The sequence below is a fragment of the Eubalaena glacialis genome, chromosome 10 (genome assembly GCF_028564815.1).
Source record: "Eubalaena glacialis isolate mEubGla1 chromosome 10, mEubGla1.1.hap2.+ XY, whole genome shotgun sequence".
NCBI classification, from domain to species: domain Eukaryota; kingdom Metazoa; phylum Chordata; class Mammalia; order Artiodactyla; family Balaenidae; genus Eubalaena; species Eubalaena glacialis.
The window spans coordinates 23,947,171-23,969,729 of NC_083725.1; the positions used below are offsets into that span (position 1 = coordinate 23,947,171).

The 22,559-nt window shown below is 44.1% G+C and overlaps 1 protein-coding gene across 1 annotated transcript; it reads right to left on the reverse strand.

The window, feature by feature from the left end:
- Positions 1–17,829: 17,829 nt before the first annotated feature.
- LOC133100134 (DPEP2 neighbor protein-like) lies at positions 17,830–21,928 on the reverse strand. Its single transcript, XM_061204091.1, has 3 exons — positions 21,862–21,928; positions 20,562–20,734; positions 17,830–17,940 (listed from the first exon to the last, which is right to left on the reverse strand). Exons 1-3 carry the CDS (start codon positions 21,926–21,928, stop codon positions 17,830–17,832), a joined length of 351 nt encoding a protein of 116 aa, XP_061060074.1.
- Positions 21,929–22,559: the final 631 nt, after the last annotated feature.

Here is a 22,559-nt window from a genome sequence, read left to right on the forward strand (position 1 = left end):
ACGTGAAGTAGGGAGCCCCCCAGAGCCTGGTGGGGGAGAGATGCCCTACACCTGTTACCTTCTTCTCCTTTCTAATAGCCCAGATGATGCTGAGTGTCTTTCTGCTGCTGCATTTGATAGGGGGAGAAACACATACAGACTGGTTAGAATGACCTAGTGGTGAAATTCAGTGGTCTGTATCCAGAACTAAACGCTGCTGAGAGATACATTTTCTGTAGAAGCCTTAAGTGATGGCCAAGGAACTAGACAAACAGAGGAAATATTGCAGTGTCCAATAACTTTCTTGTTCGAAGGAACCTAAACTAATTCAAAGAGTGAAAAATATGGTGTTGGTATTTGCACATCAGATCTTTGCTTGGAGGAACACTTTCATCTTGTCCTGACTTGGCTGCTATCCAGTCCCCATCATTGAGTCTCAGCAGGAGAGAGTGAGATGTTTGGAACAGCTGCAGTGACAGCAAGCACACCCCTAGGTCACATGCGTGGTGTGGTTGGTTGTACTGTGTTCCCTTTCCTCCCGCTCACGGGTGGCATTATTCAGTCATGGCACAGCGACTTTAATAGATATTAAAAATGCAGCTGTTTAAGCATGTCATTCTTCAAACCCCATCGAAACTCTCTCTGGAAGCATATGTGAGCGAATGGTGCAGGACTGTTTCCTACTTGCAACAGGGATTGTTCCTCTTGATCTGTGACATTGTATAGCCAAATAGCCCTGTAATCATTTATAATTCCTCTATTAGCTTTGTCTTTTTGCCAAGTATAGTTAAAAGAAAAATTGTGTAGAAAAGGAGATGATTTTTATTGTAAATTCCTGATGGAAAAAGGCATTTTTCTTCAAAGTTATTAACTGGGTTTTACAGCTGACCTTTCAAGGAATGTCTATGGCTTCAGATACTCAAGAACTCAGCAAATATTGTCCTCTGTATAATTTAAATAGTCATTATAGTTTGGGCTATAAGCACTGAATATGTATTGTAAGACACAATGTTGATTTTTTTAAATTTTTGATATTTTATTGTAAAAGAAAAATGTCTGTTTCCTTTCTACACTGAGTGTTGGTTGACCTTTTCTTATTAAATTTCCTCATCACAGCTGTACATAATCCTAGAAGGTCACTGGTTGGCATTAGCAATCCCAGAAATGAATGGTCATGATGTCACATCCTAGAATTGACAAATTAGTTTGTTTGATCTCTCATTACCCTTCTATCCATGACTGTAATGGAGAATGGAAAAATTCAAGATTGGATTAAGGCCTGAAATTTCCTCAACACCAAGAAATAAGAGTTGTGAGTGTGTCTCTCCTGCCCTTCCCTCACTCCATACAGGCTTGGCTTTTTTTTTTTTTTTTTTTTTTTTTTTTTTTTTTTTTTGTGAGCATTGTGACATACTGTCCTGGGCAGTAGTTCTTTGCTTTCATGGCTAATGATGCAAAAAGGAGAAGGAAAGGGGAGAGAAAGAGGAAAAAAACAGAACGCTATCAAGACAAAAGTAAAGTTAAATCATAACCAAAGAATATCTGAGTTTGGAAGGGATTTCAGGGTTTCTCTGTGGAAGCCTTGTCACTTAGAAATAAAAGAGAAAACCTATAGTCCTGTCTGCATTTCACTTGGACTTCAAGAAAGGCTGAAAGATCTTGGACAAGTCACTAAACATTCCTGGACTGTTTCCTTGTCTGGATTAAATGATCACTTGTTGCTTTCCGATCTTCATCAAATGTGATTTAAATATTCTCTGGAAACCAATATTATGATTCATAAATAAACTGGATCAGTTTATTTATTCATAAATAAACTGATTCATAAATAAATTGTTTACCATTAGAAATATTTCTTTCATTGTCTAATGCAATAATTATTCATCTATATAACCCAGTAATAAGCACCAATTCCAGATAGAGAGTCAGTGGTGAGCAAAGCCAGACCCAGACAAGATCCCCCTGCCCTTGGCTGAAAATGGCAACCCTGATGAATGCTGTGGTGAGTGGACATGGTGCCAGGGGAGCTCATTAGGGGAGATGGCCTGTCTGGGAGCTGGCAGAAGGTCTCTCTGAGCAGTGATTCCTACGTGGCACCTGAAGGGTGCATAGGTATTCACAGGTAAGGAGGTAAGGGAAGATCATTCCAGGGAGCAGGAATCACATTTATGAAAGTTTGGGGAGGGACGGAGAGAAGGCGAGCCTGGCAAGGGCAGAACAACGCCAGGTATGGTGGTAAAAGAGGCTAGGACAGGCACTAAGTAGGAGCCAGACCGCTGATGCTTTTAGGGGAAGGCTGACGATGTAATGGACCATCCCAGCCCATCCCAACTGCGATACGTGTGCAAGTGAAAGGGCACTATTAATAATGAAACTGGAAAAATAGGTGTAACCCACTATGTATGATCAAGGGCTCTATTTAAAATCTATCAAAAGAAGTTTTCTTTTTACTTTACGTGGAATGAGAATCGTTAATGGATTTTAAGCCATAAGGCTGAAGTGATCACATGTGGCTTTTGAAAATCAGTCTGTTGCAAAGTGGAAGAAAGATTGACGAGGGCCTCAGAGGGGAGCGAGGGGACCTGCCAGGAGTCTGTTGTAGAGGTTTAGGGGAGTTTGGACTGGGGCAGAGCAGGTGGAGATCAGAAGCAAATAATATGAGAGAATTTAAAGTTAACATCTTCAGTGATGGAGGATTGATTGCAGTAAGGGTTCTAATTTGTTTCCACCTCCTTGTATACACGCCCTTTGGCATCATTCTCCCAACCTGAACCGGGACTAAAATAGGCAATTTGCTTTGGTAGTGGAATAGTAGGAAAAGCACCGCAAGTAGAGACATGAAACACGCGTGTCCACTGCCCCGAGACTTGTGACACACTTGGATTCTGGCAACCCATCTGGGCCATCTGACTGGAGTATGGGAGGGCACGGGGAAGGAGGTGGGGGGCATCCCAGTGGAGGCCGCCAGAAACCTGAGACCCAGCCTAACAGCCAACTGCCAACGTGGAGAGCAGGCAAGCCTGGCTCAGACAAGGAGAACCGCTCGGCTGAGCCCTGCCCGAATTGCCCACCTGTGGAATCTCAGACTAGGGAAGTTGTTGTTGTTGCAAGCCATTACGTTTTGGTTTGGTTTGGTACATAGCAGTAGATGCAGAAGTTGTTACTGAGAGAAAACTCTGGACGAAGACCAGATTTGCATAAACCCATTTAGTTTAGACATGTTGATTTTGAGGAGCTATTGAGATATTTTGGAGGTGATGTCAACCAGGGGTGGGGATTTGTGTCTGGAGCTCAGAGGAGAGATTTGTGTGGAGATATAGATGTCTGTGTGTGTGTGTGTGTGTTTGAGAACCTCCAGGGAGAGAGTGTGAAGAGAGGGGAGGAGAGGAGGGGAGGGCAGGGGAGGGCTGGGGCAGGAGCCTGGAGACCTACTGCTGGGAAGACAGTGAGGCCTCAGAGGACATGTGGAGGAAGCAGGCAGAGTAGGAGGAAGATGGGAGTGTGTTGTGTATGGGAGGCTTAGCTGGTTACTATCAAAGTCACGGTAGAGGATGAAATCAGCTATAGAACAATATCTTTTTGCATTTTACTACTTAAATATTCCATAAAACAATACCAAATTGTCCATTTTCTGTTTCCTTAAGAGGGCAAGTTGAATGATAGGCACTAAGAAATATGAAATGTCCCCTTGCTTTCTTCCCTTCTGGCACATGAGGTGGAGGGACAGAGGTTTTGATGACCTATGGGTGTAGGATAAACATTCTCTGGCTGGAAATGGAGGAGCGTTGCCTGGCAGCTCTGGCTCTGGGCACCGTGTGTAGCAAGGGATAGGCTGCCTGTAATCCTTCTTCTGCACCTTTGTTCCCTCCCAGGGCCACTGTGCTTGACTCCGAGATACTCTCCTCCAAGCCTTGGCTCGGGAAAAGCTCTTACACGCTCATTTATACTAAGGTGCAAATGACTGATATGCCTGAGTCATTTGTTTTGCTCAGAAAACTAAATTTTAAACATGAAGAAATCTCCCTCTATTCTGGGAAATGCAGTTATGTGAATGTGGGGAAAATGTTTTCATATACCACTTCCTTGCATTACTGCCCTGCGGTTTGCTTTTATTATTGAAAATAGAGCCCCATGTTCTCAGACTGTGGACTTTTGGGTGTTTTCAGTCTAGAATAAGCATGCCTCATGGACTTATCTTTTCTCCCCACAGAAACCTGCTTCCCCTCCTGTGTGTCCTTTTACGATCTAATGATACCAAACATCTTCCATTTTCTCAGGCTGCAAACTATTGAAATACCCGCTCACCTGCCACATTCCGATCCTGTGATTCTGCCCTGTCTGACCCTGCTCACCCCATCTCGGTCCCTTCCTGCTGCTTCAGAATGAGATCAAGCTGTCATCAACTCCCACTCGGCCTAGTGCCTCTGCCTCCTTACCCTTGTTCTATGTCTGTCTTTGCTTCTATCCAGCCTAGAAATTTTGTTACAAGAATTGCCTTTCTTGTGTCTTGGTCTGATCTTGTCCCATCTTCTTTATCTACCTTTGATGCATTTTCTTGTAGAATAAAACCTAAACTTCTCAACAGGGCACCCGTAGCCCCTCCTAATTTAGCTGCCTAACTAGGGCTTGCCTCAATCGTTATTTTAGTTCGAAGTTAGGTAGGAATTGCACGATACCAAGGGCAAGTCCGTCCAAAGGATTTCACTCTCCCTTCATTCCCCATTCCCAGTTTACCTTTGTGAAGATGCAATTCTTGAACCGTGCTGGGGGTACTATATGCAAGGTGGGTTTGCTCAGTCACTCACGTGGAGGGACACTGGTGAGTTACAGCTGGGCGGAGCCAGGTGACTACATTCAGGAGAGGTGCTCCAGGTGACAGGGGTCTGAGGGCATGTGTTTTTTCACTTAGAACAGAAATGAGGGACCACTGGATACATCTTTTCACATTTCTTTCACCTCATTTGGGACTCTGATATTACATGGAAATGTACAAGGAATGAAACACACAAGCCTGATAACTAAACCAGCTGGAGGTCTGCAGCAGGGTCGTGCCCCTTGGCTTCTCCTCACCCTCACACCACTTGCCAGCTCCCTGTCTCCAGCAGGCTTGCCTTCTATCTCTACCGGCCAGGGACCCAGAGTCCTTGGCGTGTTTCGATATAGAAATGGAGCTGGCAGACGCAATATGTGCACCAACCCCTCCTGCTTCCTGCGAGAAAGAAACATCCAAACGTGCAGTGCCAGGGAGCCTGGGCCCCAGGTAGGAGATTGTCTCCAAGGGGTCCTTTAACAAGACCTTATTATCCCACCCCGTCACCCTTGTGGACTCAGCTCCTGGCGTTGACCCAAGGGAACTCTAAGATCATGTCAGGTCAGATTCTCCTCGTTCCTGGAAGTGGTTACCATGCATCTTCTTTCTTTTTTTAAAGCTGGTCACCCTCCTAGAAATGAGTGCCCGTTCCCCCTCTTCTTTGCCTGAAGAACCCCATTTCTCACTCATGGTCCAGCTCGGAAAGCACCGGCACCTCGAAGACCACCATCACCTGGGGGCCATTTGCATTTTGTTTGGTGTGTGTGTGTCTTTCTTTTTTTTACTAAGGACTTCCCTCTCTATGGTAAGGTCCAGAAGGGCAGGGAATATGTTATTTCCTTTTACATCCAAGATACTTACATGGGTGGTGAGTGAATAAATGAACAAGAAAGTAACACTTGGGTTTGAACTAGACCTCTGTCAGTGCAAAACATCGTTTCTTTGCAAGCGGATTACTTGGCCCTTAGGAAATGCTTAGTGGGACCCTCAGCCAGGGCAACCTTGGATCAGCTGTCTGGGGCGTCTGCCTGACATCTTGGGGCCATTAGGAAATACTCAGGAAGGAAGCTCCCTGTTCAGATGTCATCACAAATTACTGCTTTCAGGTGTTAACTGAAACGACCCAATTAAGCAAATGTTTTAAAGCCTTGAATTCTTGTTGAGTAGAGAAAAAGATCAATTATTCAAAGGCTCCTTTTAAAGAAGTAGGCATTTGGAGGACACAGGAACCACATTACATTTTGCCAAACGGGAATAGCTGTGTTATTTCCCTTTCTGATTATAAAATGAGATACAGTGATTCTTATTTTCTACATGGTTTTATTTATTTACTTAGTTCAGTTGCAAACTAAAGTCCCACCCTGAGAGATGTCGTCGTTAACTGTATGATAGAGATCCTTTCTGGTTTCTTTACTTTGATACACCTGGAAATATATGTATATATAGAAAATATTTTGATAGTTGCATTTCTATATACATATACACATCTGTATATATGCATACATAATATTCATATATAAGCTATATATAATATTTACATATGAATTGTATGTTAACTATGTTATATATGTATTTTGGGGGCAAAAATGGGATAACACTATAGATAATGTCTGTGTCCTGCTTTTTTATATAATAAAATAGTTTAGTCAAATTCCTATGGCAACACAACACATATATCTTATTTTTAGTGCTTTCTTTTAAATGTTATATTGAATGAATATTCTGAAATTTAGTTAATCAATTTCTTATTAATGGATATTTATGCTATATCAAAATTTTAACTATATTTTGGTCCACTTGTACAAGTATTTATTTAATATCCTCCTAGCAGCATTTCTGTGTTATAGCCTTTTGATATGTAGTCTAAGGCTAAGGCTATTGCCTGCCAGGCAGATTGTACTGACTTGTATTCCCACTCTCAGTGTATGAAAGTGTCCATTTTACTTCATCCTCACAAATACTAGATGTTAGTAATCCTTTTAATCTTTGCTAATTTGGTAGATAAAAATGAGATTTCATTATTTGGTTGATATAGCTTTAGTTACTAGTGAGGTTTGATTATCATGTGGTTATGTCCATCTTTTCTAAACATTCATAACTTTTTCTGAATTTCATAGTATGTCATTTATCCTTTACTCACTTTTACTTTTTGTTCTATATTATCCCCCTACCCATTTGTGAAATTGTTTTCTAGCTTTGAGTCCAGTACTGTTCAAATGAGGTTTTGCTAAAGGACATGACACGCCAAACCACCCGAAGTGGATTCTGCCAGAATGTATGAAGTAGTTTAGAAAGAGGAAATTAAAATTTGGGGGAGCACCTTTGAATTTGATGTCCCTGTAATCAGCTAGAAATTTCTGCCCCTGCTTCTCATTCCTTTAACTTTTCCCCCATTCTGTTCATTTTATCTGCACAGAAGCTACAGCATGATTTTTTAACCACGGAGCCATGAACTTTCAAGGGAATCTGTGGATAGAATTCTAGAGATCTGTGAACTTTGATGGGAAAAAGATGACATTTTTATGCGCACTGACATCTTGAGATTTAGTATTTCTTTCAATTATACATGTGAGCAACAAACCGTAGTAATAGTAGCAATTCCTGACACCAATAAAAACCACCAATATTTTGAAATCACATCACTGATGTTGACAGCATCCTTTCTTTATTACAAAAATGTAAAATATTTTGTTGGTTGTATTTCACTACAATTGGGTTATTCTGTAATCTTGTGCATTTTGCTTTATGCAATTAAAAAGATTATTTTGAGAAGGGGTCTGTAGGTGTCAAGGCACACATAGGTTAAGAATCCCTGAACTGGAGAAAGTGTCAAGGTTACTGGAAGATTCTTACTTGTTCCTGCATAAGGTTCTTCCTTTGCCCTGACCTCTCCTTTCCCTGTATCATTCCTCACTCTCCTGGATCCCTGTCCTAGGCCCCTGGAAACTTTTCAAGTGTTATATCAAATATATTAACATCTACCCTTCTTCCCCATTAAATATATTTTTATTATAAAAATTTGAAAGAATTATACTAATTGTATTTTTTAAATCACTTGGTTATGAGAAAGTTATTTCATTTACAACTGACTGCGCTTTCTTGACAACTATTGTACTTACTCAGGGGTTCTTGCAAAGCAGGCAAATCTAACATACAAATTGTTTTCTAAATGTAATGAAATTTTTATGAGCGCTAAATTTAACAATTAATGAAGTTGACATAATGATAACGTTTTTGTACATTTAATTAAACATTTAGCAATAGTCATTGTGCAGTTTGCTTTCCATATTTTGGAGCCAATTTTTAAAAAGTATGTTTTGTAGGTTCTGGAAAGCCCCTGGGCCCTGAGGCTGGTGCCTGTAGTGCCTAAAGGGATATGGTACCGCCTGGGGGTGTAAATCAACAGCCTTTGTACTCAGCCTTTTTTCAGACCGTGTCCCTTCACCTCTTGCCCTTAACTGGAAACTCCCCACGTGGTGGGCACTTTCCTGCCACCATCTACTTCCAGCCTCATTCTGTCCACACACGTCACCCTACAGCTCTCCTTTAGCTGATGCCCATGGTCTGACCCTGTGAGGTCTTGGATCGCTGAGTCTACCGTCCAGACACTGCCAAGAACAACTTTCACATCCTTGGAGACAAGCCATCCTGCGTCCTGACCTCCTCTAGGCTCCTTTGCAGCCAGGTTTCAACTTTGTTTCAGGGTGTGGCCCCAGCTCCCCAAACAACATCGTCATTTCTCAAGAAGTTTTTACTTCTTGGGAACGAATGAATGATCTTTGTCTTCTCATTGCCTTAGTCATATTCCTTCATTATTACATGACACTTAACCTTTTCTGAAGTATTAAAATGCAACATAGAAACTTCTAATCACATAGGGGAACTTCATATTCCCCCAGTTCTCCAAGTCCTAACTCCTAGGATACCTTGTCTTTATTGCATCCGTATCTCCAACACCTTAACCCTTTCCTTTTCAACCCATCCAGTGGGCACCTCTTTGCTTTGCTTTTTTCAGTGCTCTTTTGCCAGAACCTTCATTGCCCCGGCTACAGCAGCAACCGTGGTACTTATATTAATGACTAGCGTCACCCAGGGCATCCCATGCGCCAGACTCTTAAGCTGAATGTTTCATGTGCGTTGTTTCATGTAACTCTTGTGGGTACTATTACTCTTTTCATTATAAAAAAGCAGCTGAGGATAAGATAGATTAGATAACTTGTTTAATAGCATATAGTTTGAAAGTTACAGAGCAGAGACTTTATGTCATTTTCCATAATCTATTTATATAGCGAGATATATCTGGATAAATCTGTATCTCTGTCTATGTTTATAGATAGAGATGGATAATCAGACCTCCCTCAAATTCACTTACTTTCCTTGAGCACATTTATGCCGATTCCTCATCTTATTTACTTCCCACCCACCTGGCCAACGGCCCTGCTGAAATATTGGTCAAGGTTACTAATGACTGACCTGCTAGTGACCAGTGTCAGTGGGATTTTTAGTCCTTTCTCATCTGATCTGAGCATATGACACCAATGATATTATTTTAAGAACTTTAGTTTCCCTGGATTCTATGACGTTTCTTCCTTCTCCTATATCTCTGGCTTCTTTTCATTCTCCTTTAATGGCTTGCTTCCATTAAATCCTTAACTTCTCACACGCTTAGCAGTCCCATCATTGGCCCCCATCACTTCTTTTTCTAAATGTTCTCTGTGTATCTTCCATTCGCTGCCATGGCTCCATCACCACCCCATCTCCCCACGTTCCCTCCCACTTCTAGACCTGTATCTAAATGCTTTACCGATCTCTCCCTCTGGAAGTCCCGTGGGTGCTATGTCCTGTTGGAACTAAACCCATTCCGTGTCTTTCCAGTCTTGGCAAATAAGACTCCAAGCCAGACACCCTGGAGTCATTGGAGTCATTGGTGTTTTCAGCCCCCGCTTTCCATCCTAAGGAAGTCCCACCTGTTGTATCTAGGGGCCCTCTCTGACCTCCGTTTGCTCCCATCGTTCCCTCTCTGGTTTCCACGTCCCGTTTGCTTCACTCTGCCCGTCTCTCACTCAGCTGGAGAGGGTCCTTCTAGAATGCAAAACCCACCCCTTCGTGATCTTTCCCTTGTTCATGCTGTGACCTCCAGTCTCCCTGTCCTCCTCCTTGTGAGCTGCATCTTTTTACGTCTTACTTTTAAACTTGCTGTGAACTTGTAAAATACTCCCAGCAATTTTGGACACTTTTGGTGTTTACTGTTTTCCTCTACCTTGACTGTGCGTTCCTCTAAGGCAGGCATTAGGCCTCTTTTTTGTGTGTGTCCCCAGAGCTTGTGCTGTACTTTCCTCACAGTTGGTACTCAATCAGTATTTACTGAATGAATGAGAATCTTGGGATGCTACTCTGAGACTGTCAGATAAAACTTACCACTGAAAGATATAAAAATAGCAAAACCAGGAAAGCAAATGTTTCTGGGTAATATCCAAATTTGAGGGGAAATACCCACCATTTCCTGGCTGCAGTTTGTTCCTTGTTATGGGTATAGATGATCAACAGGGTCCTTCTCTCTACGTCCTGTGCGTTTTCACGGTGGGTTCTCTGCAGAGGCCAGCAAAGGTTGGGGAGCCATCCTCATTTTTACCAGCAGGCCTTACATGTTTTCTTGGACTCAGGCCCTCAGCCAGCAGTGTCCCCTGGTGCTGGCATTCCTTTTTCCTTCCCCGTGTTCCCGAGGCTGTTGTGGTTGGAATATTCTAGAAGCTCAGGCCAGGTGAGTCCAGCTCTCCCCCATCCCACCTGATGTCTGGGCCGTCGGAAGGTGGATGTTTTATCGTGTTTCTGCTGCTTCACATTGCAGCATCTCCCTATACACGGATGTGTTTCTCATCTTTTCTATTTGTGCTCCTGCATAATTCATCCGGGTTCTTAGCTTTTAAGACCTGATTTCCAGTATCATCACAGCTACCGATGTACTGTGTGACCTAGGAAAAGTCGCTCAGACTCTCTGTGCCTGTTTCTCTTTCTGTGAAAGGAAGATGCTTTCCCAGTTCCCTTCCAGACACGCTGTTTTGGGACTCTGAGTATTGCGGTGGCACCTGTCCATATGCCTTTGTCTACAGAGAGAGTCGCTAAACTCTCCGCTTTAGGAGGACGATTGCATACACTGGGCACGAAGTTTTGCACATTCTGACGGGCGGCTGCAGGGAGGCCTCTTCTCTGTGAGGAGAGTTGGAAAAGTGGCTGCAACACAAAATGTATATTTTCAAGCTTCACAGTGGGTTACATTCCTGAAAACAGCTCTCAAATATTTTTTAACAAATTTCTAACTCATATCCTGTATGTTAGTAATGCTTTTAAAAAATATCTGACCCTGTCTGATAATGGACTATTCTCAGTGAGTATCTTTTTCAGAGAATTGGCTGTTACTCTTGTGAGCACCCAAAACGAATATTTAACTATTTTGATGAAAAGCCTCGTAAAATGTATCTTATGTTATCTTGTCCTCTATAAACAGAAGATATTGAACATAATTTAAATTTCCTGGGTGGCCAAGATCATCTCTTTTATTCCTTTATTCAACCAGTATTTATTAAACTCCAAATATGCATTAAGCATTGTGCTAAACGTTGGGTGTTTAGCATCTTCATTGGCAGATTTATCATCACCAAGGATTCCTTACAATGGCTCCACTTAATGCAACTTGACTGTTGTGCTGTTACAGATTAAACCAGGAGTTTTGAGCGTTAATAAGGGAGGATTTCTGCCTAGAGCATCAGATTTGGTGAGCAGTTCAGATGGTCACACGCTCAGTTGAAAGCTGAGTCAGTCCTGCCTCAAACGGGCCTTCTTGTCATCTAGTTATGGGCATCCTCGCAAGAAAGAGTTGAAAATAGTCTATGTTCTTCCAAAAATCAAACTCAACAAGTTCTGTAATATTTAGGTCACCAGAGATACTGATGTTACTGTATTATTGGCAATAAAACTTGACTCAAAGCCCATATGAAATGTTTAGGGTATTTTTAAAAATCCTTGCATATTCCTCTAATTACAAAGCAATAAATATTTGTTGCAACATTCAAACAAGAGAGCATTATTTCAAAAAATGTAATTTGTATTGTATTTCTAATGTCTTTAAAGGTATGTTAAGTTTTGGACAATTCAGATATCTTTTGGGGATTTTCAATATTGGCCTCTGGAATAGCTATCTGTAAATTATCTATTTATCAATTATCCCTAGGTACAATCATCCCATAAGGCTATTATTATTATAGCCTTGTGGGATAATTGTATTCTGGAAAGATTGACCCATAATGTAAAGTGGATATTACTTCCCCTTTGACTTTCTTTATAAACTTGGCCATACTTCTCTATAGAGGGTGGGGAGAATCGACTGATGAGTTTTTCTCAAGAGAGAGGGCTGATTCTTTCTAACTCAGCACCTTTCCCCCCGGGGGCACTTTCTCAGTAGTGGCAAAAGTTGGCTGGGGTTCTCAGGCAGATGCCTATAATGAATTCCACATTTCCCACACTGGGTCTTCAACCTGCGGCCAATACCTCCTCTTAGGGGCCATTGGAAAATGGGTGAGCGTGTCTGGGGTTGTTACAATGGGGTCTCCTGGCATCGAGCAGGGGAGGGTCGGCGGTCCTAACCATCTTGCAGTGTGCAGGGCCATATTTCACAGGTAAGAACAGTCCTATCTAAAATGCTAAAAGTGTGTCTGTTGAGAAAGAAGAATCTTACTTTGGTGTTTATTGATTGATTGATTCAGCAAATGTTTACTGAACACCCACTGTATGCCACACATTGCTGTAGGCATTGAGGATACAGTGAACAAACAGACAAAAGTCTCTCTCCTTGTGCAGTGGAATATTCTAATACATATATCCCCATATCCCCTCCCTCTTGCATGTCCCTCCCACCCTCCTTATCCCACCCATTTGGTGGTCACAGAGCACCGAGCTGATCTCCCTGTGCTATGTGGCTGCTTCCCACTAGCTATCTGTTTTACGTTTGGTAGTGTATGTATGTCAATGCCACTCTCTCACTTTGTCCCAGCTTACCCTTCCCCCGCCCCATGTCCTCAAGTGCATTCTCTACGTCTGCGTCTTTATTCTTGTCCTGCCCCTAGGTTCTTCAGAACCATTTTTTTGTTTTTTTAGATTCCATATATATGTGTTAGCATACGGGATTTGTTTTTGTCTTTCTGACTTACTTCACTCTGTATGGCAGACTCTAGGTCCATCCACCTCACTACAAATAACTCAATTTTGTTTCTTTTTATGGCTGAGTAATATTATAAGAAGTATAAGAAGTGCCACATCTTCTTTATCCGTTCATCTGTCGATGGACACCTACGTTGCTTCCATGTCCTGGCTATTGTAAATAGTGCTGCAGTGAACATTGTGGTACATGACTCTTTTTGAATTATGGTTTTCTCAGGGTATATGCCCAGTAGTGGGGTTGCTGGGTTATATGGTAGTTCTATTTTTAGTTTTTTAAGGAACCTCCATACTGTTCTCCATAGTGGCAGTATCAATTTGCAGTCCCACCAACAGAGCAAGAGGGTTCCCTTTTCTCCACACCCTCTCCAGCATTTATTGTTTGTAGATTTTTTGATGATGGCCATTCTGGCCGGTGTGAGGTGATACCTCATGGTTTTTATTTGCATTTGTCTAATGATTAGTGATGTTGAGCATCCCTTCATGTGTGTGCTGGCAATCTGTACATCTTCTTTGGAGAAATGTCTGTTTAGGTCTTCCACCCATTTTTGGATTGGGTTGTTTGGTTTTTTTGATATTGAGCTGCATGAGCTGCTTGTATATTTTGGAGATTAATCCTTTGTCAGTTGCTTCGTTTGCAAATATTTTCTCCCATTCTGAGGGCTGTCTTTTCGTCTTGTTTATGGTTTCCTTTGCTGTGCAAAAGCTTTTAAGTTTCATTAGGTCCTATTTGTTTATTTTTGTTTTTATTTCCATTTCTCTTAGAGGTGGGTCAAAAAGGATCTTGCTGTGATTTATGTCATAGAGTGTTCTGCCTATGTTTTCCTCTAAGAGTTTGATAGTGTCTGGCCTTACATTTAGGTCTTTAATCCATTTTGAGTTTATTTTTGTGTATGGTGTTAGGAAGTGTTCTAATTTCATTCTTTTACATGTAGCTGTCCAGTTTTCCCAGTACCACTTATTGAAGAGGCTGTCTTTCCTCCACTGTATACTCTTGCCTCCTTTATCAAAGAGAAGGTGACCATATGTGCTTGGGTTTATCTCTGGGCTTTCTATCCTGTTCCATTGATCTATATTTCTGTTTCTGTGCCAGTACTGTACTGTCTTGATTACTGTAGCTTTGTAGTATAGTCTGAAGTCAGGGAGCCTGATTCCTCCAGCTCTGTTTTTCTTTCTCAAGATTGCTTTGGGTATTCGGGGTCTTCTGTGTTTCCATACAAATTGTGAAATTTTTTGTTCTAGTTCTGTGAAAAATGCCATTGGTAGTTTGATAGGGATTGCATTGAATCTGTAGATTGCTTTGGGTAGTAGAGTCATTTTCACAATGTTGATTCTTCCAATCCAAGAACATGGTATATCTCTCCATCTGTTTGTATCGTCTTTAATTTCTTTCATCAGTGTCATATTTTTCTGCATACAGGTCTTTTGTCTCCTTAAGTAGGTTCATTCCTAGGTATTTTATTCTTTTTTGTTGCAATGGTAAATGGGAGTGTTTCCTTAATTTCTCTTTCAGATTTTTCATTATTAGTGTATAGATAGGAATGCAAGAGATTTCTGTGCATTAATTTTGTATCCTGCTACTTTACCAAATTCATTGATTAGCTCTAATGGTTTTCTGGTAGCATCTTTAGGATCCTCTATGTATAGTATCATGTCATCTGCAAAGAGTGACAGTTTTACTTCTTCTTTTCCAATTGGGATTCCTTTTACTTCTTTTTCTCCTCTGATTGCTGTCACTAAAACTTCCAAAACTGTAGTGGTGAGAGTGGGCAACCTTGTCTTGTTCCTGATCTTAGTGGAAATGCTTTCAGTTTTTCACCATTGAGAACGATGTTGGCATATGGGTTTGTTATATATGGCCTTTATTATGGCGAGGTATGTTCCCTCTATGCCTACTTTCTGGAGGCTTTTGATCATAAATTGGTGTTGAATTTTGTTGAAAGCTTTTTCTGCATCTATTGAGATTATCATATGGTTTTTATCCTTCAATTTGTTAATATGGTGTATCACATTGATTGATTTACGTATATTCCTTTATGCCTGTCTAGATGGTTCCTTTTTTCTACTTACAATCACTAACTGCTAAAACCCTGCTAGCTCTGAGTCTCACCTAGGCTACCATCTTCTTTGAGAAGCTTTCCTTAAATTCCCTGCTGGAAATGGCATCTCCATCATTTTAATGTTCATAGCATCTTGTTTTCACCTGTCACCTCCTAGAACTAGCTAATTATTAATATGTGTCTTCAGGGGTGTCAGCTTCTCCAGGGCAAGGATCATGAGTTACTCATGGTCCAGAGTTCCCTGCTCATGGGGAGGCTTGGGAAACGTTTTCTGAATGAGTGAATGAATGAATGAATGAATGAATAATAGCTGATGAGTAAATAGAAAATTCTTTATCAAAATGAATAACTTCCTCCTCATGTAGACATGCTCTCAGATTGCTTTTCACAACTAACAGTTCTTCAAATGGAGCCCACCTGTAATAGTTATCTGCAATCCACGTATATGTCATTGTTAATGAAATCTGAAAGTTGTGCCTAAGGCTCCCCAGAAAGTAACAATCCTTTTTTGCCTGCCCCTGAAATTGCCTTGACACAGCTTGTAATAAGCTTTGACTGCCCAACAAACCCCAAAGCTTCTGCATTTCAGCAACTTGTTAACAGGCCCCTGAACAATTCTAGTTAATTCTGTAGAATACACAGGATTCACTTTCTTTTTTTTTTTTTTTTTTTAATTTTATTTATTTATTTATTTCCTTATGGCTGTGTTGGGTCTTCGTTTCTGTGCGAGGGCTTTCTCCAGTTGCGGCAAGCGGGGGCCACTCTTCATCGCGGTGCGCGGGCCTCTCACCATCGCGGCCTCTCTTGTTGCGGAGCACAGGCTCCAGACGCGCAGGCTCAGCGATCATGGCTCACGGGCTCAGCTGCTCCGCGGCATGTGGGATCCTCCCAGACCAGGGCTCGAACCCGTGTCCCCTGCATTGGCAGGCAGACTCTCAACCACTGTGCCACCAGGGAAGCCCCACAGGATTCACTTTGAAGTGTATCTTATTAACACAAGTCCTGTGAATTAACATGATGCCTAGGCATGCATTGCAAATTAGATGCATTTACGCTCTTTCCCCGCAACAAGTTTAAAATGTGCAGCATAGTAGCGTTTCAAGGCATTTTTAAGTTGGAAGTGAAATACACCAGTTTTGATTTTTTCAAAGACAATAGTGAACCGACTGAAGGTCCAAAAATGGGGTCTATTTTGCCCATTGACCCCCTTGTAATAATTTTCCCTGCAAAGGTGGGTTCTGGACTCTTCTAAAAGAATGTCAATGTACTTCAACTCTGGGAAGAATTTTTTTTTTAAATTAAGAGCATAAAGGTCACGCTCAGCCTCTGCCTGCCAGCTGTCCCTGGTCCCCGAATTCTGCATCCCTCTTCTTCCCACAACCAAGGAAACGAGCCCATTTCGGGAAGAGATGGTGAAGATCCATCCCACAACTCTTTTTCTTTTTTTACAAGTTAATATTTTATTTTACTTTTTTATACAGCAGGATCTTATTAGTTATCTATTTATGCATATTAGTGTATATATGTCAATCCCAATCTCCCAGTTCATCCCACCACCACCACCACCCCTTCCCCGCCCCACCCCGATATATATATATATATTTTTTAAATAAATTTATTTATTTATTTTTGGCTATGTTTGGTCTTCGTTTCTGTGCGAGGGCTTTCTCTAGTTGCGGCGAGCGGGGGCCACTCCTCATCGCGGTGCGCGGGCCTCTCACTATCACGGCCTCTCTTGTTGCGGAGCACAGGCTCCAGATGCGCAGGCTCAGTAGTTGTGGCTCACGGGCCCAGTTGCTCCGCGGCATGTGGGATCTTCCCAGACCAGGGCTCGAACCCGTGTCCCCTGCATTGGCAGGCAGATTCTCAACCACTGCACCACCAGGGAAGCCCCCCCACCCCGATAGTTTTAAAACCAGCCTCAGTCATCCTTGCTTCAAGACTTATCCTGGCATCATGGACCACTGGATACTTTGGCTAGGTTTTAAACTCTCTTGTCCTTTGCCCGAGTCCCATCGTGGTGACTTAGTTGCCATCTAGGGCACTCTTGGCATGAGTCCTAGAAATGAATCCAGCTCAATGGCTTGGGCCCTGCTCCCTGCTGGCTGACTGTCCTAATGCCCAGTGCCTCCTTTCGGCTTGGACTTCTGAGGGCCGCAGCCCCAGGACCCTCACTCTGTGTTCCCGGCTCTATTCGATGCCAACTGTATGTCTTTTGCTTGCTGTATGTCACCTGCCCCAGTACCTCCTACTGGCTTTGACCTTCCTGTTTCAGGTCCTCTTATTGCGACCCTTTGTATATAAGCCAGATCTGTTTGCCCTTCCTTCAAGGGGAGCTATTTCCCTGGTGTTTCCCTAGATGCTTATGATGAGACCCCTGCCAGAACTACACCAATCAGACCCTCCATGTACACACTTGGGTCTGAACCCTTTCAGCGAGAGCAGGTTGGAAACCCATATATACATAAATATACAATGTGTACAAATCAAGTATTTTAAAGATTGTAAAGAATTGTTGTGAATGTATTAGGTTAGGGAAGTCAAGCAGGATCATCATATGATGGCATATTCATGCACATGTATATAAAATTTTCTGTTTTTATATGATGCCATTTTAATAGATGTGCCCATCTTTTCAAAGTTCCAATCTGTGGCAGTGGGCAGTGGGGGGACGGGGTGGGTCACAGCAGGAAGAGGCATTCACTGCCTTAGGCAGTTAAACCATTGCTCTCTCTTCAGAATGGCTCAGCCAGCAAGATTCTGTGGGGTCTACCTCCTGGCACCATGCTGCAATCGCCGGATTTTGGGTCTGGGGCAACCCAGATCGTGGTTCGACTTTTCCGGAGAGTGCTTTCTCTTGGGAGCACGTCTGGGGACTGGCTTCTCTGCTTCCACCTTTGCTGGCGTGGCCAAAGGAACTGCTGCTGCAAAGAAAATCAGAACTGATCAGTCACTTCTGTACACAGTCTCCTGCCAGAATTTCCCTCTCTCGTGTCTCTCCCAGTTTCTGGCTGAAGACCTTTAATCTACTTGACATCCAAAACACAGCCTTGGCCCATCACGTCTATGAGTCCCTAGAGAAGGGACACTGGCTGCAAAAGCAATTCCTAGAGCCTACGGCTGCAGCACGTGAGGAAGTCTCTTCACCGTTTCCAGGGAAAACAGTAGAACCCGAAAGTAATTGCAATCATGATCCTCTCCATCTCTCCCTTCCACAACAGAGAAAACATTTCTTGCAGTCTGTCACTTCTGAGGCTTTAATGGAAATGTCTTTCAAGTTTTGGAAAAAAATAATCTAATATAAATTGGTTAAGAACCCCTCCCACCATGGCAACCCCTCTTGGGCCCCATTTATACTGCCTGTTTCAACCACACTGAACTCTAGCCCTCTGATACTTTTATCTAGATTAGAACACGGCCAAATACTGAGGCAGAGTGATCAGGAGACTGAGAACCGCGTTCTGGGTACCAAGTCTAGGCTCACATCAACCCAGCCTCCTGGGACACCATCTCCTCAGCCCTCCAGTCTCATTAGCACTTCAACAGCCCTCTTGGTTCTTCCGGTCTTCCCATCAATCTGGCACCACCCTCTGCCCTGGTACTCAGCAGCTCAGGATGGGATGTGTCTGAGGGCACCGACATAGATGTCTACATGACAGCACAGAGGTGCCTGGGTTTGAAGGTGTGTTTCAAGAGTGGCCCTCTTCCTCAAACTGCTCCATTTACCATTTGCCAACGGAAGTGCACTTGTCTTCTGCTAAGAGGCCAATCAGGAAAGGGTCTGAATGGAAGCGTCCTGTAGCCCAAAGGGGAAAGTTACATTTATAAAGATCAGAACCATCCTGCACACTTGTCCAGGGATGACCTTTCACTTGTCCTCAGCAGTGAGCACTGTGGGTCCCTGAAGGTGTCCCAGGTCACTGGTATTACTTACAGCTGGGAACGCGCTCAGGTATACGTAGTGGGCAAGCCCCACAGGAACATGAGGCAGCCAGGTGAGGTTGCATGTACACCATGCCTCCTGTAGAGATGCCCGGTCTCGGTGTACCTGCCGCACTGCCCACCCATGGAACAGAGCACAGGTTAGAGTGAAGATAGAGGATCCAGTCACACATTCTCTCTCAGACAACCAAAGAGATTGGTATCTGGTGGAGGACTGTCAGGGAAGTTTCTCTGAGGGCAGCACGTTGGCAGTTACGCTGCCATGGAAACTGTGAGAAGGCCGGTGAGGTCATCACTACCCAGTGAGGTCATAATAAGGAACCTGTGACTTGGGGGTCAGGCTTCAGGAGGAGGGGCAGTTTTGTGGAGGAGAGCAGGGGGAGGCAGAGGTACTCTGCCTGGCCCCTCGCACCTGGGCCTCCCCACCCATGCCCTAGTCTAGCAGACACCCCACGTGGGGCGTGCTGGTGGGCTGGCACAGCCCCAGGGGCTCCAGGAGGGCAAGAGAGACCCACATTCTGAGATTGGCTTGAGAGGCAAGATTAACGTAAGAGAGAGCTAGGTTGTATGGCACTGACCCTAAGAGGCAGAGATTTGTGTGGACTGGGGAATCAGGGAAGGCTCCTTGGCAGTGGGCCTGAAGGACAAGTGAGATTTGGACCCATGGGGAAGAGAGGGAAGACATTCCAGTTTGGAAGAATCAAAGCAAAGACACACTGTCCTCGACCTTGTCCTGCCCCAAATATAAATTCATAGAACCCTCACATTTTCACAACTGAGGACTGAAGAAAACCAAGAGGTGAAGGGGCCTACCCAGTGTTGCACGGGTAGTGGAGAGGTGTTCTGCTCAATGGTTAGGTTCATGTTGGGGCTCCGGATTTACAGCTGATAGGAATGTGAGGACAAGCTCAGGCCATTTCAAACATTTCCAAGTGATACTGAGAGAGATCTTAAAGGTGCAAAATGAGGGTGCTGAATGACCTCACAAAGTGGGAATGGTGGGCCCATTTTAATATGAAATTCAAAACAAGTTCATGACCAAAGGACATAATACAAAATGACAACATAATCATTACACTCCCCTCTCCCCTGGAAGTAAAAATCATTATAATCCTCCCTCTCTCCACCATGAAAGGATGAGATAAAGGCTCAGCAGCAGCCCCCGTGAAACACATGGTCAACACTGTGAAGAGGTGTTACTAAGACGATTTGGTCCGACTCAGAGAAGGAAAGAGACAACTCTGCCCTCAGCCTGATCAGGCCCACAGGAAGGAACCACACTGGGGGCAGCCTTTGAGAGTGTGGCAATGCGAGAGAACCTTCTTTAGGAGGGGACTCCCTGTTGCCGACCTTGAAAAAGCAAGGACGGGACATTCGTTTACTGGGGCTGTTGCAGAGGGGATGTGCCCAGAGGTTGGGCCACCCTGCTTGAGAATCAAAGCACCTTCTAGTCCGAAGCTGCGTGAATGCTCCAATCGCCGGATTTTGGGTCTGGGGCAACCCAGATCTTGGTTCGACTTTTCCGGAGAGTGCTTTCTCTTGGGAGCACGTCTGGGGACTGGCTTCTCTGCTTCCATCTTTGCTGGCGTGGCCAAAGGAACGTCCCCGTAGGCCCGGTAGCCACCAACCAGGCAGTATGTCTCCCCATGCCAGTCCAACTGCGTTTCTCCACACCCTCGGTAGAGGACATGGTAGTGACCAGGGGTAGGAGGGGAAACGGGAGCCACTGCTGCTGCAAAGAAAATCAGAACTGATGAGTCACTTCTGCTGTACACAGTCTCCTGCCAGAATTTCCCTCTCTCATGTCTCTCCCGGTTTCTGGCTGAAGACCTTTAATCTACTTGACATCCAAAACACAGCCTTGGCCCATCACCTCTATGAGTCCCTAGAGAAGGGACACTGGCTGCAAAAGCAATTCCTAGAGCCTACGGCTGCAGCACGTGAGGAAGTCTCTTCACCGTTTCCAGGGAAAACAGTAGAACCCGAAAGTAATTGCAATCATGATCCTCTCCATCTCTCCCTTCCACAACAGAGAAAACATTTCTTGCAGTCTGTCACTTCTGAGGCTTTAATGGAAATGTCTTTCAAGTTTTGGAAAAAAATAATCTAATATAAATTGGTTAAGAACCCCTCCCACCTTGGCAACCCCTCTTGGGCCCCATTTATACTGCCTGTTTCAACCACACTGAACTCTAGCCCTCTGATACTTTTATCTAGATTAGAACACGGCCAAATACTGAGGCAGAGTGATCAGGAGACTGAGAACCGCGTTCTGGGTACCAAGTCTAGGCTCACATCAACCCAGCCTCCTGGGACACCATCTCCTCAGCCCTCCAGTCTCATTAGCACTTCAACAGCCCTCTTGGTTCTTCCGGTCTTCCCATCAATCTGGCACCACCCTCTGCCCTGGTACTCAGCAGCGCAGGATGGGATGTGTCTGAGGGCACCGACATAGATGTCTACATGACAGCACAGAGGTGCCTGGGTTTGAAGGTGTGTTTCAAGAGTGGCCCTCTTCCTCAAACTGCTCCATTTACCATTTGCCAACGGAAGTGCACTTGTCTTCTGCTAAGAGGCCAATCAGGAAAGGGTCTGAATGGAAGCGTCCTGTAGCCCAAAGGGGAAAGTTACATTTATAAAGATCAGAACCATCCTGCACACTTGTCCAGGGATGACCTTTCACTTGTCCTCAGCAGTGAGCACTGTGGGTCCCTGAAGGTGTCCCAGGTCACTGGTATTACTTACAGCTGGGAACGCGCTCAGGTATACGTAGTGGGCAAGCCCCACAGGAACATGAGGCAGCCAGGTGAGGTTGCATGTACACCATGCCTCCTGTAGAGATGCCCGGTCTCGGTGTACCTGCCGCACTGCCCACCCATGGAACAGAGCACAGGTTAGAGTGAAGATAGAGGATCCAGTCACACATTCTCTCTCAGACAACCAAAGAGATTGGTATCTGGTGGAGGACTGTCAGGGAAGTTTCTCTGAGGGCAGCACGTTGGCAGTTACGCTGCCATGGAAACTGTGAGAAGGCCGGTGAGGTCATCACTACCCAGTGAGGTCATAATAAGGAACCTGTGACTTGGGGGTCAGGCTTCAGGAGGAGGGGCAGTTTTGTGGAGGAGAGCAGGGGGGAGGCAGAGGTACTCTGCCTGGCCCCTCGCACCTGGGCCTCCCCACCCATGCCCTAGTCTAGCAGACACCCCACGTGGGGCGTGCTGGTGGGCTGGCACAGCCCCAGGGGCTCCAGGAGGGCAAGAGAGACCCACATTCTGAGATTGGCTTGAGAGGCAAGATTAACGTAAGAGAGAGCTAGGTTGTATGGCACTGACCCTAAGAGGCAGAGATTTGTGTGGACTGGGGAATCAGGGAAGGCTCCTTGGCAGTGGGCCTGAAGGACAAGTGAGATTTGGACCCATGGGGAAGAGAGGGAAGACATTCCAGTTTGGAAGAATCAAAGCAAAGACACACTGTCCTCGACCTTGTCCTGCCCCAAATATAAATTCATAGAACCCTCACATTTTCACAACTGAGGACTGAAGAAAACCAAGAGGTGA

Bases quoted from the DNA above. Each gene is read 5' to 3' on its own strand.
- LOC133100134 (XM_061204091.1), bottom strand. From the start codon at position 21,928: ATGTGTGACTGGATCCTCTATCTTCACTCTAACCTGTGCTCTGTTCCA. The intron at 20,735-21,861 runs GTACACCGAGAC...TTTTCTTTGCAG, and splicing joins ATGGGTGGGCAGTGCGGCAG to CAGCAGTGGCTCCCGTTTCC. The intron at 17,941-20,561 runs GTCCCCAGACGT...GAAGCAGAGAAG, and splicing joins AGATGGAAGCAGAGAAGCCA to CCAGTCCCCAGACGTGCTCC.